This window comes from Populus alba, chromosome 4 (assembly GCF_005239225.2).
Source record: "Populus alba chromosome 4, ASM523922v2, whole genome shotgun sequence".
NCBI classification, from domain to species: Eukaryota; Viridiplantae; Streptophyta; class Magnoliopsida; order Malpighiales; family Salicaceae; genus Populus; species Populus alba.
In genome coordinates this window covers 5,943,418-5,959,276 of record NC_133287.1, presented here as the reverse complement: position 1 = coordinate 5,959,276, position 15,859 = coordinate 5,943,418, and the positions used below count along the sequence as shown (strand labels likewise).

Here is a 15,859-nt window from a genome sequence, read left to right as displayed (position 1 = left end):
AGTAGTAACCATACAGTTATTAAACACTGTCTATCAGTCTGTAGCAATGAAAATTCCTTTGTAACCTTTCTGTATCTTCAGTTTTCTGTTTAACTATCTTAGTGTCCCATCCTTTTTTTCCTCTGGTTTCTGTAGTTATTGCCTTCATTTAGTCAAATTTTGACATCATGAAGTTTTTGAATGGAGTCTGTCATATAAGTATGCTGTTCAGTGTGTGTTTGGAAAGCATGTTATGTTTTGTTTTTGGCAGCAAATAAGCTCGTTTGCACTCTTTGAAACTCTTACAAAGTGCCTGTGAAATTTCAGCACTTTATAACTGCACCCTGCAGAAATTGGAAAATTTAATTGCAATGTTCTATTAGGTGCTTTATTTATTCCAGAAGCTCTGTATCTGGTCTTGATGCTTATCACTGAGAATATAGTTAGATAAGATTCCAATACAGACAATTGACAGATATCTTTTCCCCTCCATCAAGACAATGGTGGTAGTGTGGTTTTCCCAATTTCATCTATATCTCTCCAGTGAAGAGTGGAAAACAGAAAAAAGGATGGTCCATCTCTATGCTCAAAGTGTTCTAAGAATGTGAATATCGGTGAATATTTTTTTGTTTGCTCCAAGGACTTATTTTGTCTGAAAGGTGAAAGCATGTCGTGCAAAAACATGCTTACATACCATTCCTTGTTCGAGCAAGACTGGTTATGCATGCCAAAACCATTATTGTTTTGTAGTAGATGGAACCAAAGCTCATCCAGAGACCTCTTATTTGGCGCTCTTTTCCTCTCGAGTTTCGGTTTTACTGTTTTTTCTCTTCCTAGTTTATCTAAATGCCCTTGAATCTTAACATTGCTAGCTTTAAAACGGAGTTGTTCTGCTAGAGTTTCCTGGGGAATCAGTCCATGGCCTTCTGCCTTCTGAGGATAAAAATGATCGAAAACTTGGTTGCTCAGAAGGCAACAAATCTTGCTGCAAGGTGGAGCTTTGAACTCCTCTTCACGAGCATTTTCCTTTGCTTCACAACGGTCAAATTGTGCATGTAGCATCCTGTATCTTAATTCTTATCCAAATTATACTGAGGATCATTCAAATGCGGCTTTGAAATGGCAGGCTGGCGTTTTAGAATAGCTGTAGCTGTACTAGCTAGCACTGCGCAAATACTAGCCAGCAAGAACAAAATAGGAAGTTGATGCTTTGATATTTATAGGCATAGCCTATGATTTTACCTTTTTACATGTCAAGCCTTTGTCCTCTGCAGTAGGATGATCAAATCTGTTGTTAAAGATAGAGCATCTTCTTTTCTAGCCAGTTTTAGAGTATGCTACGTAAACGGCATCCTCCTTACAAGGACACATCATCTTATCATGTTGATTTATCTAGATGATCTTATGAATAAATTAACAAAAAACCAAAAATAGCAGTATTTTTTTATTTCATTTTTAATCAATGTTTTTTTTTTTTTTTAATATAATTTCATTATTTAATACTATATTTATTTTTTATTAGATTATCTTATTTTCATAACATGGATCGCGAATTAATCTGATTATCTCGAGTTTTTTTTTTTTTAATTTTATCTTTTAATATTGTGTTGATTAAAAATAGTTTTCATGATTTGCTTTGTTTGCTTTCTATTAGGTTATTCCGGCCGCATAATCCGAGAATAATGCTTAACGGGTTAACCCGAGTTGACTCAGATTGTTTTTATGTCTTTTTTTAATTTTTTTTATTTCATCATTTAACATTAATTTAGTTGGAAACTGAGATTCATAATAAGTTTTTGATTTGTTTTCTATGAGATATCTTGATCTCATGATCAAGTTCGCGAGTTTTGTCATTTTAACCCCGGTTAAATTCAATTTTTTTTTTTATTTTTTTTTTCTAAAAGGTTATCTTGTTCCCTATGACTTGGATCACTAGTTCTTTAACATTGGATTTGTATTTTATTGGATTGTTCATGTCTTATTACCTGAGTCGTAGTTTAGTGAGTTAACCTAATTGACTTGTTTTTTTTTTTCCTTTTTAATTATTTTTTCCTAGATTCATCAATTAATATTATGTTTGATTAAGAATTAGGCTTCATGATTTACTTTGGTTTGCTTTTTATTAAGTTATCTCGGTCTCATAAACCGAGAATTGTGCTTAACAGGTTAACCCGAGTTGACTTGACTCATTTTTATGTCATTTTCTCAATTTTAATTTTTTATAAATTTCATCATTCAACATTGGGTTCAACAATGATTGAGATGTTGATTGAGAATTGAACTTTATAATTTGTTTTGATTTGCTTTTTATATGATTATTTTAGTTTCATAACCAAAGTCGTGGATTTGACGAATTTGAAGTTTTTCCAACCATTAAATTTTTCTATATCAAATTTGATTATCGACATTACTTTTATCACCATTGTAAAAAGCCAATTGATAACCAGGCAAGCTCTAATACTAGTTTGTTATGAAAACAATCTTATAATCTCAAACTAATTGAAAAGTAGAGAAACATAAAAGAATAAGCACAATAAATCACACAAGAGAAAACACAAAATTTATATGATTTAGAAACTTAGACCTATCCTACGAGCAAGACAATAAAGGAAAATTTATTATGAAAAAGTATAAGACTACAATGTGTCACATAAAATTTTTCTCTCATCCAAGATCCCAAAGTAATTCAAAACTCACCAATTATCTGTTCTCTATAGCTACCAAAAGGTAGAGAATAAAAGCATTTACAAATAAACTTTAACCTTAAAATATGATAACTTTAGGCTTTTATTTATGGGCTAAGCACATGAATGTTTATTTTCTCATTTGGATACATGATTTAAAATAAACCCATTAGTTTACTTGCTACTTTGCTTAAAAGATTGAGAAGGCTATCAATGTCTTTAAAATTTCTTTTGAGAAAGTATATTAGTATATGGGATTTGATGTCTATAGGCTTATATACAAGTTGAGTAGCTTGTAGAAAAAGTAGAAGTGTGAGGAAAAGAAGCTTTATTTGTTTAGAAGTCTTTTTTAGGTGTCTGCAAAACCTTAGTAGGTAGAATCGACCAAGAATTGTAATGACGCTCTCAAAATTATATTGATTATGTTAAACTCTTAAACAAGTTAGCATCTATGCAAAGATTATGAGATATTATAAAGGCACATAGAATGTTGGAAGAATCTAAATATTGAAGTTGAAGCTACTTGTATTATAATATAAGTTGATCATCATCTAGAAAAGAAAGGATGTGTGACTATTAATTCAATTGCATTACGTTGCATTTAAAAATGTTTTTTTAAAATGTCATATGTGTATATTTTTTTTCTAGAGCATCGACATTATAAGAGACACATTAATTAACAAGAAAAACTATATGATGAGGGGGTTTTGTTGTTACCCCTCCTCACAAAACACTATTCATTATAATAGTTTTTTATATATTTTTTCTATTAATGTTTTTTTTAAACTTCATCTTTTAATATTAGATTTGTTTTCTTTATTGGGTTATCTCACTCTCATTACACGGATTACGGGTTAACCTGGTTGACTCATTTTTTTTCCTTTTTCCTATTAACTTTTTCTTCCCACTTTTCATCATTTAATATTAAGTTAATTGAGAATTAGATTTCATGATATGTTTTATTTGTTTTCTATTAGGTTATTCTGGCCTTATAATCCGAGAATGGTGATTAATGGGTTAACCCAAGTTAACTTGGGTTGTTTTTATATCTTTTTTTAATTTTAATTTTTTTTCAATTTCATCATTTAACATTAGATAAATTGAGAATTGAGCTTCATGATATGTTTTGATTTTTTTTCTATGGGGATATTTTGGTTTTTATTTAGGGTCATGGGTTTTAACATTTTAACCCTCATTAAATTGGGTTGTATTTTTTTTTTTCTAAAAGGTTATTTTAGTCTTATGACTTGGATCATAAATCTTTCAATACTTGATTTTTTTTATTAGGTTGTCCCTATCTTATGACCCGGGTAGTGAGTTTAACGAGTTAACTCAGTTGACTCAGTTTTTTTTAATTGATTTTTTTTTCAATATCATCATTTAATATTGTGTTTTATTGATAATTAGATTTTATGATTTGTTTTGGTTTGCTTTTTATTAGGTTATCTCATCTTTATACCCCGTGAATAGTGCTTAATGAGTTAACCCATGTTAACTTTACATATTTTTTGTATCATTTTTTAATTAAATTTTTTACAAACTTTATAATACAACATTAGATCTAATAGGGTCGATTAAGAGTTGAGTCTCACAATTTGTTTTTAATTTTCTTTTTTATAGGGTTATCTCTATCTTATAATCAAAATCGTGGATTTAGTAGATTAACCCGAGTTAAAACATGCTATTTTTTTTCTATTAGATTATCTTAATTTCATGAATCGAGTCATAGGTTTTTTTATTATTTTTACAAGTCATCTGGGTTGTTTTTAAACTTTTAAAGTCAATTAGATCAATCCCTATTTAGTTTAATTTTTTTTTACTAAAAAACAATAATAATATCTAAATATCTTTTTATATATATTTAATAAAAATTAACTGGATCCGCAACCTAACACGGGTTAATGATCCACTTAGATAATGTAAACCGAACTATATATGGATTTGTCACTTTGCTGCCTTCCCGCTCATAGATGTTGAATGTAAGTTGTTGACATTGCACGGCAATCCTTGGTACTTGTGAGAGGATAGGGTTTCTCTCACTCTTTAAATATTCGTAGCATGATAGGTGATGGGAATGCTTAAGCATCAATACGTGTTGCAAGCAATTAGCTGTGTACTGTTTATAACTCATCAATTCTCTCCTTTCCTCATCAGTGCGTCCCCTCGATTATGGTGGACATCTGTACACAAACTTTAATAGCACTAATTCTTGAAATTGTTACTGCATTGAAGTTATGATGATAATTTTTCATGGAATGATAATTAATTAGAGGCATCATCATATTATAACAGTAATATCTTAGCAATTTACAGGAAATTTACAAGTTTCTTGCTATAATTTACTGAATAATGCGGTTATTCATCGTAACCTTGTTCATTCTCTAGTTCAGTATCAAAGCAGGCCTCGTTCAGATCAAACCATACCTGCCGGAATACCTTGACAATAAGATCATGATACTCGTCAGCGTTCAATGTCAGATAGCACGCCAAGAGTTCTTCGAGCTCTTCTGACCGGCTAATTCTCTTCTCCTCAATCATTTCAATCATTGAATCTCTGAAGTCTTTCTGTGGATCAAACGAGGTTTTCACCACAGCGAAATTCTCTAGGCCTGTGAATCCCTCCATTTTTTTCTCCCTAGCCTTTTTCTTCTTTTTCATCTTGGCTTTCTTCATGTCTTCAAGTGCTTTTATTCTGCAGATTTCGACTTTTGAAGCTGTTCTTGGAGAAATAGCCCTGACTTTACTTTTCTTTTTCCTCTGCAATTCTCTGTTTATGTACAGAGATTTTCTCTGTCTCTCCCTCTTTGTCTTGAGCTCTTCAATCTTCATGTCTTTCAACGTTTGCCACTCAGAACCCAAATTTTCAGCAGAAAATCCATCACTTTCTTTCTGAGCAGCAAATACAAAGTCTTTTTTAGTCTTTCTTAGATGAGAATCGCTCACATTAATGGAAGACACGGAGAAATCTTTTTTTGAATGAGAAGCTGTCAACTTACCGTCCTCTCTCTCTATCCTCCCAATCGTTCTTTCTGATTCCATTTCAGAAATATTCTTTGATGTCTCTTTTCTTGATACCCTCTCTGCTTCATACGATTCTCCATCCAATTTGAACTGCTGCGCTTCGAAAACCCTTTGATCTGTTTTCCTCATTTTCTCCTTTCTCTCAACCTCAACCTTGGGGTTCTGATTTCTGCTACCTTATCACTTATACATGCATCCATTTCAGGCAAAATCTCAATTTCTCTTGCCAGTCCTCTCATTTTCCTTGCTTCAGAAACCTTTGTTGCTGAACCTGATTTGGTCTTCTTTTCTATTATTTACCCTTGTAGCGTTTGATCTACAGCTGTGACAACTTGATAGTGGAGCCTGGAGCTCACTGTCCAAATCATTATGAAATGAACTCAAAGCACCTGTGCTAGCACTCTCGTCACCAAAAGAAAGTCTCCAAAAAGCATCGCCATCCCCACCATAGAATCTACCTCCTCCTTCACCACGAGCAAATGGCAATGGACTTGCGGAAAACAGAATTCCATTTCCCTTTTTTGCTTCGCTTTTGCATGTTCTTGCCCTGGGTTGATGCTCATGTGCTTGAACTTTGTTAGCCAGGAAGTGGGGAAAACATGAGATATTAAAGAAGGGCGCGAAGAAGATGGGGTTTTTTTCCTACCCCACTTCATCCTTTTCTACTTCTGACAAAACAGGGTTTTTACTGTTTGTTATGGAGTGGTTTTCTTTCTTTTGTTTGGATGAGGATAGCTTGATTTTTTTAAGGTTATCCAGTTGCCAAGAGAAGAAGAAGAAGATGGAGATGATGATAAGAAACTGAATGGGATGTTAATGGGAGGGGGGGAGAGAGAGTTGTAGCAGTTTGGGACAGTTAGAAGCTTATAAATAGGGACGTGGGTTTCTTACTTTGTTTTCTCCTGCTAGTTTTTTTTTTTTTTTTTTCAAAAGAGGCACCCGCCCTTAATCTTGTGACCACTTTGGCTTCTTTTTTTCACTTTATGGTTTGTACTTGGAAATGAATTCATGCCTAAACCCATGCTCAGATGGGAATCCCTTTGATCCTCTAGGTGCAGGATCACCCCAAGTTCATCCACAAGAATTATGGTCTATAATTCTGTCCACATATCCAGTGTTGTTGCATCAGTAGCTCGTGAACTTTTGTATCTTGGTATGAACCAGCTACCAGGGCTTTGAAATGGGGGCAGGTTTTGGACAATTAGGACTGACAGTTCTCTCTTTATGGCTTTAGTGATTTGGAGATTTCTTTCTTTAATCATTTCCTTTTGTTTTCTTTAAAATCAATCTGTTTCCTTCTTTTACCTTTTGCTTGTTTTTGGTTTCTGGAGGAGTGACTTTTTGCTTTTTTGTCAAAGACCACTACAGTGGCTAATAGCCTCGGACAAAAAGAAGATCTTAGCACTTAATAAGAATTAAGGCTGAAAGAATGGTTGGGTTTGGTAAGCCTCAGGCCCACAAACAAAAGTAAATCGGTCCAAATCCTTGGCTGCATTGGATCAACACCTGCAGTAGGTACAGGTCCAGATATGATAGAGGCATCTATAGTTTTGCATCTATAGGATTGATTGCATTTCAAGAACAGAATATAGAAACTTTTCTCCTACTCCAGATATGATAGAGGCATCACTTTGTTTTAAAGAAAACCAACAACTGGTATTCTAGTTAGAAAGGCTACAGACATCAATGTTTGCTTGTTAAGACCAAATTAGTTATGCTAATGCCCTTACCCACTGTTACAGTCAATGTGTGGTTTGCATCACAGACAGTGAAGGATTTGGAGTAAATTTGCATTGCAGAGCTAGAAATTACAATTAAACTTTGACATAATAGCATTCATGTAACTTGCACAGGCTAGGACAATTGTTCCACTTTCAGTCCCACTTTGGCCCTGTAATAAGTTTTGCATGTGCAGCCAACCCGTGGTCCATCAAAGGCAAGAAGGGTCATTGTCAGATTCTTACTGTAATGCGATGTGTTATCATTATCAGCAAGAAGGGACAGAATCCCCTATTTTGGTTTTCCTCTGCTTGTTCTGCAGAATAATGGCTCAATAACTCTATACGTATACCCCCAAGTATTTACTCGAAGTAGTATATACTTTTTTATAGTAATGTCCTTTTGGAATACATGAAGACTTGCTAGGGTAGGTTTTAACGTCTACAGAAGTTAGCTAGAAACGGCACCTTTCCTTACAGCATAGGCTGAAGATGAACTTTTACTATTTTCCAGTGATTTCTCTAACTTTGTGAATATGATTTTAAACAGATGTGACCAAAAGTCCTTTTGTATCCCTAGCTTATATTGTTTTTCATTAAAAATTCTGGTTTGTCCCTTTCTTTTCTGGTGCGAGAGTTAGTTTAAGAAAGGCATAAGTAGCCCTCTATGAGCGGGAATTTGTACCGACCGAAGTTACACATAGGAAATTAACAATAATATCTGTAGAGCTTTCATTATAAGGAAGAGTATGTTCCTCGCAACTGGAAAGTAAGACCAAAGTCTAGAGCAATTTTTTCGTACTTGGGTCTCCATCAATCAAGTTCGAATTCTACATCTCTACTGAGTTCTTCAATTCATTATCATATTATATATAGTTATGTACATGTGTGATATCAAACTTCCTCTATTCTAACCAATGGATGGAAAGAAGAACCCAGTTTATTTTCTTCCTGTTCTGGCCGTGGTTATTCTTTCAAGAGCCTTATATGCTACAGCTGGAAATGAGTATGTATCAGCATTAGGCGATCCTGGAATGAGAAGAGATGGTTTAAGGTTGGCAATAGAGTCATGGAATCAATGCAATGAGGTTGGAGAAGAAGTTCCTTCTATGGGCAGCCCGAGAGCTGCAGATTGCTTTGACATATACAAGGCTTCTCCGAAGGCAGAAGGTAAGATTTGCAGGCCATTTTCTTTGCTTTACTTGTCTTCTATCTGTTCATGTATCTCTGGTGATAATTTATGAACATCTGTTTGCTTTATCACCGTATTGAATTGCCTTTTTGGATAGAAAATTGTCATGTAGTAGATTGTTAGTACCTTTCCTTCAGTGAACAAGAGTTAGTCTGTTTATGATTCTTGAGTTTTATAAATCCAATAAATGCGTAAATTCCCAGCAAGAACTGGAAATCAGAATAGACAATTTCTTAACGAAGAGAAGGGTTTGTATAACTTCTATGTTTCTATAGTAAGTTGTGAGAAGAAAGTACTCGAACATTTATGATCTGTATTTATTTTGTTTCTGAATTTTCTGTCTTGTAGAAAAGAACTGCGCCCTCTGCAATTCCTTGCCATATGCATTGGTCCACAGAGTCACAGAGGAAGACAACAAGCTTAGTGTTGGAAACCCTTTTCTAGGAGTGCAACCAAATGCCCTTTATGATGTAAACCTTTATGCTGCGGATAAGGAACTCTATTTAGGCTCAAAATGTCAGGTTGAAGACACTCCTAATCCGTGGCAATTCTGGATGATCATGCTCAAGAGCGGCAACATGGACACTTACTCGGCCAAGTGCCCCAAAAATGGCCACAGAGTGGGGCCTTTCGGCCCTGACACTGGATTCCCTTGCTTTGGAAAAGGTTGCATGAACCAGCCATTCATTTATCATGATTACACCACGTTGCAAGGGCCTAATAGGACGACACTTAAAGGAAGGTTTTATGGGTCATGGGATTTGGATGCAGATTTGAGCAAGGGACTAATGGATAACATTTCATACCATTCTGTGACATGGGAGAAGGAGGTAGGAAAGGGAAGTTGGATTTTTCATCATCTTTTGAGGACCTCAACAAAGTATCCATGGTTGATGCTTTACTTGAGATCAGATGCCACACATGATGTTTCTGGTGGGTACCATTACCCAACAAGGGGTATGTCAAAAATTGTGAGTGCTCCTTTTCATTCTTTGATCTAATTAATATACATAGTTCAAATTCCTCAACGGTTCAAATACAAACAAAGGGAGTGCCAAACCTTTTCTTTGTTTCTGCCCAGCCTCCGATGTAGATAAAATATTATGATGCATAGAAATAGATTGAAATGTAGGTCAAATCCTGCAAACATTTCACAGGGGAGGTGGGTTTACACGAGTGACTGACATCTAGGGGTTGAAAAAAATAGTCTGTATCATGCACTAATGCAGGTTTTACTTACAAGCCAAACAAACTTGTGAGTGATGGAGTTGACGTGCACTGTATGCAGATCCCAGAATCACCAAACTTCAAAGTAAGGTTCACTTTAAATGTAATCAATGGTGGGGGTCCTAGCAGCCAGTTCTACCTGATGGACATGGGAAGCTGTTGGAAGAACGATGGGAAACCTTGCGATGGCAATGTTACTTCAGATGTCACTCGATACAGCGAAATGATCATAAATCCAAACATAAGTTCATGGTGCCATCCAAGCAACCTCAACGTGTGCCCTCCTTACCATACATTTCCCGATGGAACACGTATCCATCGCAATGACACTGCTCGCTTCCCTTATGCCGCCTATCACTTGTACTGTTCTCCGGGGAACGCAGAGCATCTTGAAGTTCCTTATAGTTTGTGTGATCCCTATAGCAATCCTCAGCCTCAGGAGATATTACAGATTTTGCCACATCCAGTTTGGGGTGAGTATGGATATCCTACCAAGCAAGGTGAGGGTTGGATTGGTGACCCGAGAACTTGGGAACTTGATGTTGGGAGGTTGTCGCAATCACTTTACTTCTACCAGGTTTGCTTTTCTGTCTTTCACTTTTCTCTTATGGATTAAATGGCCTAAGCACAGATTCAGAGCTTCAAATTTACTAGTTTTTTCAAAACTCGAAGTCACTAGATATAATCCTGCATCCTAGAAACGGAAGGAAATTTTGTACAGAGGCCAAAAGGAAGTGACATGATGAATTATTAAAATGGACAAAGCTCTTTGACATTAACATATGGCGGCTATTACTTATTTTGCAGGATCCTGGGACTCCCCGGCTAGGAGGCAGTGGATGTCCATTGATTTAGGAACAGAGATATTCAAGGCCCTAATCAAGTTGCTGAATGGACTGTTAATGACTTTGACATCATTATACCTGAGCAATGAGTAGCGATTTGCGAAGACAAATTGCAGCTTCAAGAAAAAAGAAAAAGAAAAGAAAAGAGTTTCTGGAGAGGTAGCTTCAATTTTCCATGCTAAGTCAACACAATTCAATCAAATGCCTTCGATATGATTGCTCTGAAAAGAATCAGCACAATGTTGATAGTAATATGTTTACCGGAATCATGTATATATGGCTCTTTGTTGGCTATAAAAGTAATTCTTTACCTCAAAAAAACTTAAACAGAAAACTGATTGCATGTCTTGGCTTTAAAGAATCACACTTTATGCTAATTGAACAATTTCCCAGATAATATTACAGTAGCTAACGTTACAGTAGCGATATAAAGAGAACTGAAGGTAAAACACCTATCGGAGAAAACATAAACACCACATATATTTCGCAAAAGATCTTTCTTCACCTTGGTCCTGATAGTAGTGATGGCAGCAATGTGGCAGTACTGCCCAGCTCTGCCTCTCTTCTTATTGCTTGCCATTGTTGTTGCATTCTGAAGGCAATAGTCTAGGTCTGCCTCAACACCCATGGTGCCCTCTAAGACCTTAACCACGGTTGACATGCTAGGCCTCCTGGTGTGATCACTTTGCAGACACCAAATAGCAACCCTCATCATCTCCGCAGCTTCTAACCTGTGCAATTGCATATCCTCACTGCTATTGTCAACCATATCAATCAATTGATCCTCCTGTGCCCTCTTCATAAGAATAGGGAGCAAATGCATGCACTCAGCTGGCTGTGACCTATCCAGATTTTTTCTTTCCGCAGACAACTTCCATGACTACGATTCCAAAACTATAAACATCTGCCTTCTCTGTGATGACTGAGCTGAATAATTCAGGAGCCAAGTACCCAGGAGTTCCTTCTCATTGTGGTCACCACTTGACTTTGATCCCTGTCAATCAACTTAGACAAGCCAAAATCAGAGATCTTAGCATGCAGATTTTCATCCAACAAAATGTTTTGTGGTTTGATGTCTAAGTGGACTATTCTTTGTCTGCATTCTTTCATGGAGATAGGCCAGCCCCTTTGCTACATCCATGATAATGTTTCTTCTAGTTTGGAAGTCCAGAGGATGTAGTAGTGGTTCCCTGCAGAAAAATCCACTTATCCAAAGACCCACAGCACATGAACTCATAGACTAAAAGCGTGTGCAATTTATCAGCACAGAATCCAATTAGCCTCGCCAGGCTGACATGATGGATGCTTCCTATACTTTTGACCTCAGCCAAGAATTCCTTCTGCCCTTGGCCTAAAGCATCTAGGCGCTTTACTGCAATTTTTTCTCCATTTTCTAGAATTCCTTCAAAAACTGATCCAAACCCTCCTCCTCCAAGCTTCTTCTCAAAATCCCAAGTTGCCACTCTTAGTTCTTGGTATGTGAATCTCATGGGCATTCCTGATAGTTGATTCAAGTCTTCCATTCCTTCCTCTAGATCTCTTTTCTTCCTCCAAACCATAATACATAGACCACCAATTAAACTCATAACAAGGATGGCTCCAATAGTTGATCCTGCTATTATTTTAGGATTGATAGAAGATGTAGGATTGATAGTAGATGTAAAAGCACTTCCATTCTCTCCATCATTAGAAGTTTTGATGAAGGCATTAGAATGGTAACTGTTTCTTTCCTTACCATCACCCGTTAGTGTAAGAACTGGTGAGGGCAAAAAACAATTCCCATGAGAATCATTAAAGTAATACTGAAATAGAGCAGCGTTGCATGAACAGTTTTTCAAACATGCATCTTTACAACTCTTCATGTCTGTTCCTTTCAGGACCGCTGCCTCAGGGTCAACATAATTGAAATAGTAGACATCTTCCAGGGGAAGAAGAGAATGGGATTTTGGATTTTCACATGTGGTTGGACTCATCTGCCAGCAATTGTAGTTGCCTTGATCATTTGTGGTATTGGCTCGAGCAAATCCTGCTGGGCACGAGCACTGTCCATTTAAGCACAGCCCATAATTACCACAAGCTGTTGGGTAATCACATGCACTCATATCTGTCAACAGATCAACCCCGTCGATCATGTTGCCATCATAAATTCTGAGATGCCCATCAGGATCAAATTTCATGTAAGCCGTCGCTGAGTATTTAATGGTGCTTGTAAGCATTGTATTCGGCTCATCAGGTGAAGCTGACATTATAAGTAAAGCAAGATTACCAGAGGATTCATCATGACTTAGTTGGAGGCTGTCTATGCCCCCCAAAACTGAGAATTTGAAGTACTTTTGTGGCGCAGTAGCTTGGTAAGAAGCAAACAAACCTTGTAGGATCACAGAGAGGCTGAAGACACCTTCAGATCTATTAGTTTTCGAAACACTTGCCACCAGCTTCTGTCCTGCCACTAATTTGTTCCCAAGAAGCAGTACATCAGAAGGATGATCAAATGAATTCCAAACAGTCTTGTTATTGACATCATAAAGCTCAAGGTTTCCAGTTTCCATCATCCTCATACCCGCAACAGACATGCTAGATGTGTTAGTAGACCAAACGAAAGTTCCATCAGCATCTCTCAAGACCAAATCTCCATCTGGTAAAAAATGTAAAGTTGCGTTCTCACCAACAGGCCTGTTTCTGTTTGCTAACCACAAGGCCTCCGGAACATCATCTCCAGAAACTTCCGATTGCTTCCATATTGCAAAATAGAAGGAATTCCGGTCCTTGGAGTGAAATCCACAAGAAAAAGGAGCTCCGTGCATCATGAATATTTTATATAGATTATAAGGCATGGCTGATATGGGATCATTATTCGTCCATAAAGCGGACACATGTGCTGTATTACTAAAAGATTGCCACACAATCTTATTATTGTGGTCTTGAAGCTCAAGGTTTCCAGTTTCCATCATCCTCATACCCGCAACAGACATGTTAGATGTGTTAGTAGACCAAACGAAAGCTCCATCAGCATCTCTCAGAACCAAATCTCCATCTGGTAAAAATTGTAAAGTTGCGTTCTCACCAACAGGCCTGTTTCTGTTTGCTAACCATAAGGCCTCCGGATCATCATCTCCAGAATATTCCGACTTCTTCTTCCATATAGCAAAATAGAAGGAATTCCGGTCCTTGGAGAGAAATCCACAATAAAAACCAGCTCCGTGCATCATGATTATTTTAAATAGATTAAAAGGCATGGCTGATATGGGATCATTATTCGTCCATGAAGTGGACACATGTGCTGTATTACTGAAAGATTGCCACACAGTCTTATTATTGTGGTCTTGAAGCACAAGCATCCCTGTTTCCATCATCTTTATACCCGCAACAGACATGTTAGACGTGTTGGTAGACCAGACTAAAGCTCCATCTGCATCTCTCAGAACCAAATTTCCTTCTGGAAGTAACTTTAGAGTTGCGTTCCGTCCAACAGGCTTATTTTCATTTGCCAACCATATGACATGCTGAAGAGTGAAATTAACAATAGCTCCTGCATATGTTTGGTTGAGTGATACAACTGCAAAATAAAAGGAATCATTTTCCTGGTCTTTGGAGTAAAATCCACAAGCAAAAGACCAATACTCACTCAACAAGATCATTTGGTAGGAATCAAAGCCTCTCGCTGGAATGGACAAATTGTTTGTCCATGATGGGTAATAATTTTGGGCTGTGGAGTAAGAAGTTTGAGCTTCTAGGAAGCATGCAGGAGATAACATGATCAAAAGCTGCACTAGCAGGATATCACTCAAAGGCCACATAGCCATGAGCTCTGCTATTTTTGTTTGGTATTACTCTGGAATGGAATACAGATAAATAAATGCTGTTGCTATACAACACCAAATGAACGCAGTGCAGCAGCAGCCATAGAAGCTTCCCTGTTTTTGAACACAAAACGTGATGCTATTTGCCCCATCAATGAAAATTCTTTAATTTCCCCGTCCTTATTACCAGCCATGGATAGCGGACATGTTTACCCTCAAGAGCTTACGATTCTTGTTGTATGATCTCCTCGCAATACCCATCATGACTTTTCTTTTAACTTCAAGTAATTTTACGTGAGACAAAAAAATAAAAATCCAAGCAGTATCTTCCCATTTGGAGCAAATGAAAGTGACATTGGAGAATAGGTTCATACTCAAGATTGAATTGATATTAAATATGTCAATTTACATATCAAACATACAAGGCATATTGAAAGTTTTTTTAACGTGTTAATTTCTTAATTTTAACATGCCCCGGAAGCACATCTCGCTCTCACTTTTCTTTTGGGGTCTCCACAATTTGTTGTAGAGAACAATACAATTTTATTTAATGTGTTGATTTCTTCATTTTAATAAATATTTAGTTGTTCTTTATACAATTTTTTTAATAAGAAAAAAAGAGTAGATTGTGCCTAAGTGCTTATGAATTTGTTCGAAAATCAAATAACTCTTCTAGCAAACTTAGAATTAAGCTGGTATGTGCTCCAAATTTCATTGGAAATCACTCGATGAATCATGACACTTCATTGACCATATACTATAAATAATAAATATCATTAATATTTTGTGCAGTGCTATTCCCATTCCTTAAGTTTTAATCTCATTCCATATATAGTTTTATGGGATGACCAAATTAACCTATCTCTTTTTTAGTATTTTTCATACATAACATAACATAATTCATATATAATATCTAGAATTGGTATCATTATTTTAGTATAAGAGAAGAAATTGATATCATTGTACTAATTGTAATTAACCAACGTTGTAAATAAAGATTAATATTTTTTTTTCTCCATAAATATTTGGAATTGGATTCACAGCAGAAGGAGCGAGATCTAGTGCAGTGGGAGTTTAAAAAAAGTGGGTGACTGAGTTACTTGACTTTCTTGACGCGGAAAATAAATAAAATGTTTCTGTTTACAGACTTCGGTTATAAAAAAAAATATTATAGACCCACCAGCAGAAAAAATCCAAAATAAATAAATAAAAGGTCGAGAATAATACTTAAATAGTCCTCGTCAAGCAATACGGCATGCAGCCATTATAGACCCAACAGCCGAGAACGAGAATGACAGGCGTGGAAAATTGACTCATATTCGACGATGCTTTTCCTTTTGAATTTTCGTAAGAGAACAGTCATCTCATTCAATAGTTTATCTAGCTTTTTAAT

At 36.3% G+C, this 15,859-nt stretch overlaps 2 protein-coding genes and 1 pseudogene across 2 annotated transcripts; 1 reads left to right on the top strand and 2 right to left on the bottom strand.

The window, feature by feature from the left end:
* Positions 1–5,018: 5,018 nt before the first annotated feature.
* LOC118063049 (transcription repressor OFP5-like) lies at positions 5,019–5,813 on the bottom strand. Its single transcript, XM_073408709.1, has one exon. It carries the CDS (start codon positions 5,811–5,813, stop codon positions 5,019–5,021), a length of 795 nt encoding a protein of 264 aa, XP_073264810.1.
* Positions 5,814–8,134: 2,321 nt separating this feature from the next.
* LOC118063059 (uncharacterized) lies at positions 8,135–10,946 on the top strand. Its single transcript, XM_035076968.2, has 4 exons — positions 8,135–8,572; positions 8,943–9,565; positions 9,883–10,398; positions 10,629–10,946. Exons 1-4 carry the CDS (start codon positions 8,320–8,322, stop codon positions 10,674–10,676), a joined length of 1,440 nt encoding a protein of 479 aa, XP_034932859.1. The 5' UTR covers positions 8,135–8,319; the 3' UTR covers positions 10,677–10,946.
* A 71-nt stretch (positions 10,947–11,017) lies between these two features.
* On the bottom strand, positions 11,018–14,836 carry LOC118063056 (G-type lectin S-receptor-like serine/threonine-protein kinase SD2-5; annotated as a pseudogene).
* Between the last annotated feature and the right edge of the window lie 1,023 nt (positions 14,837–15,859).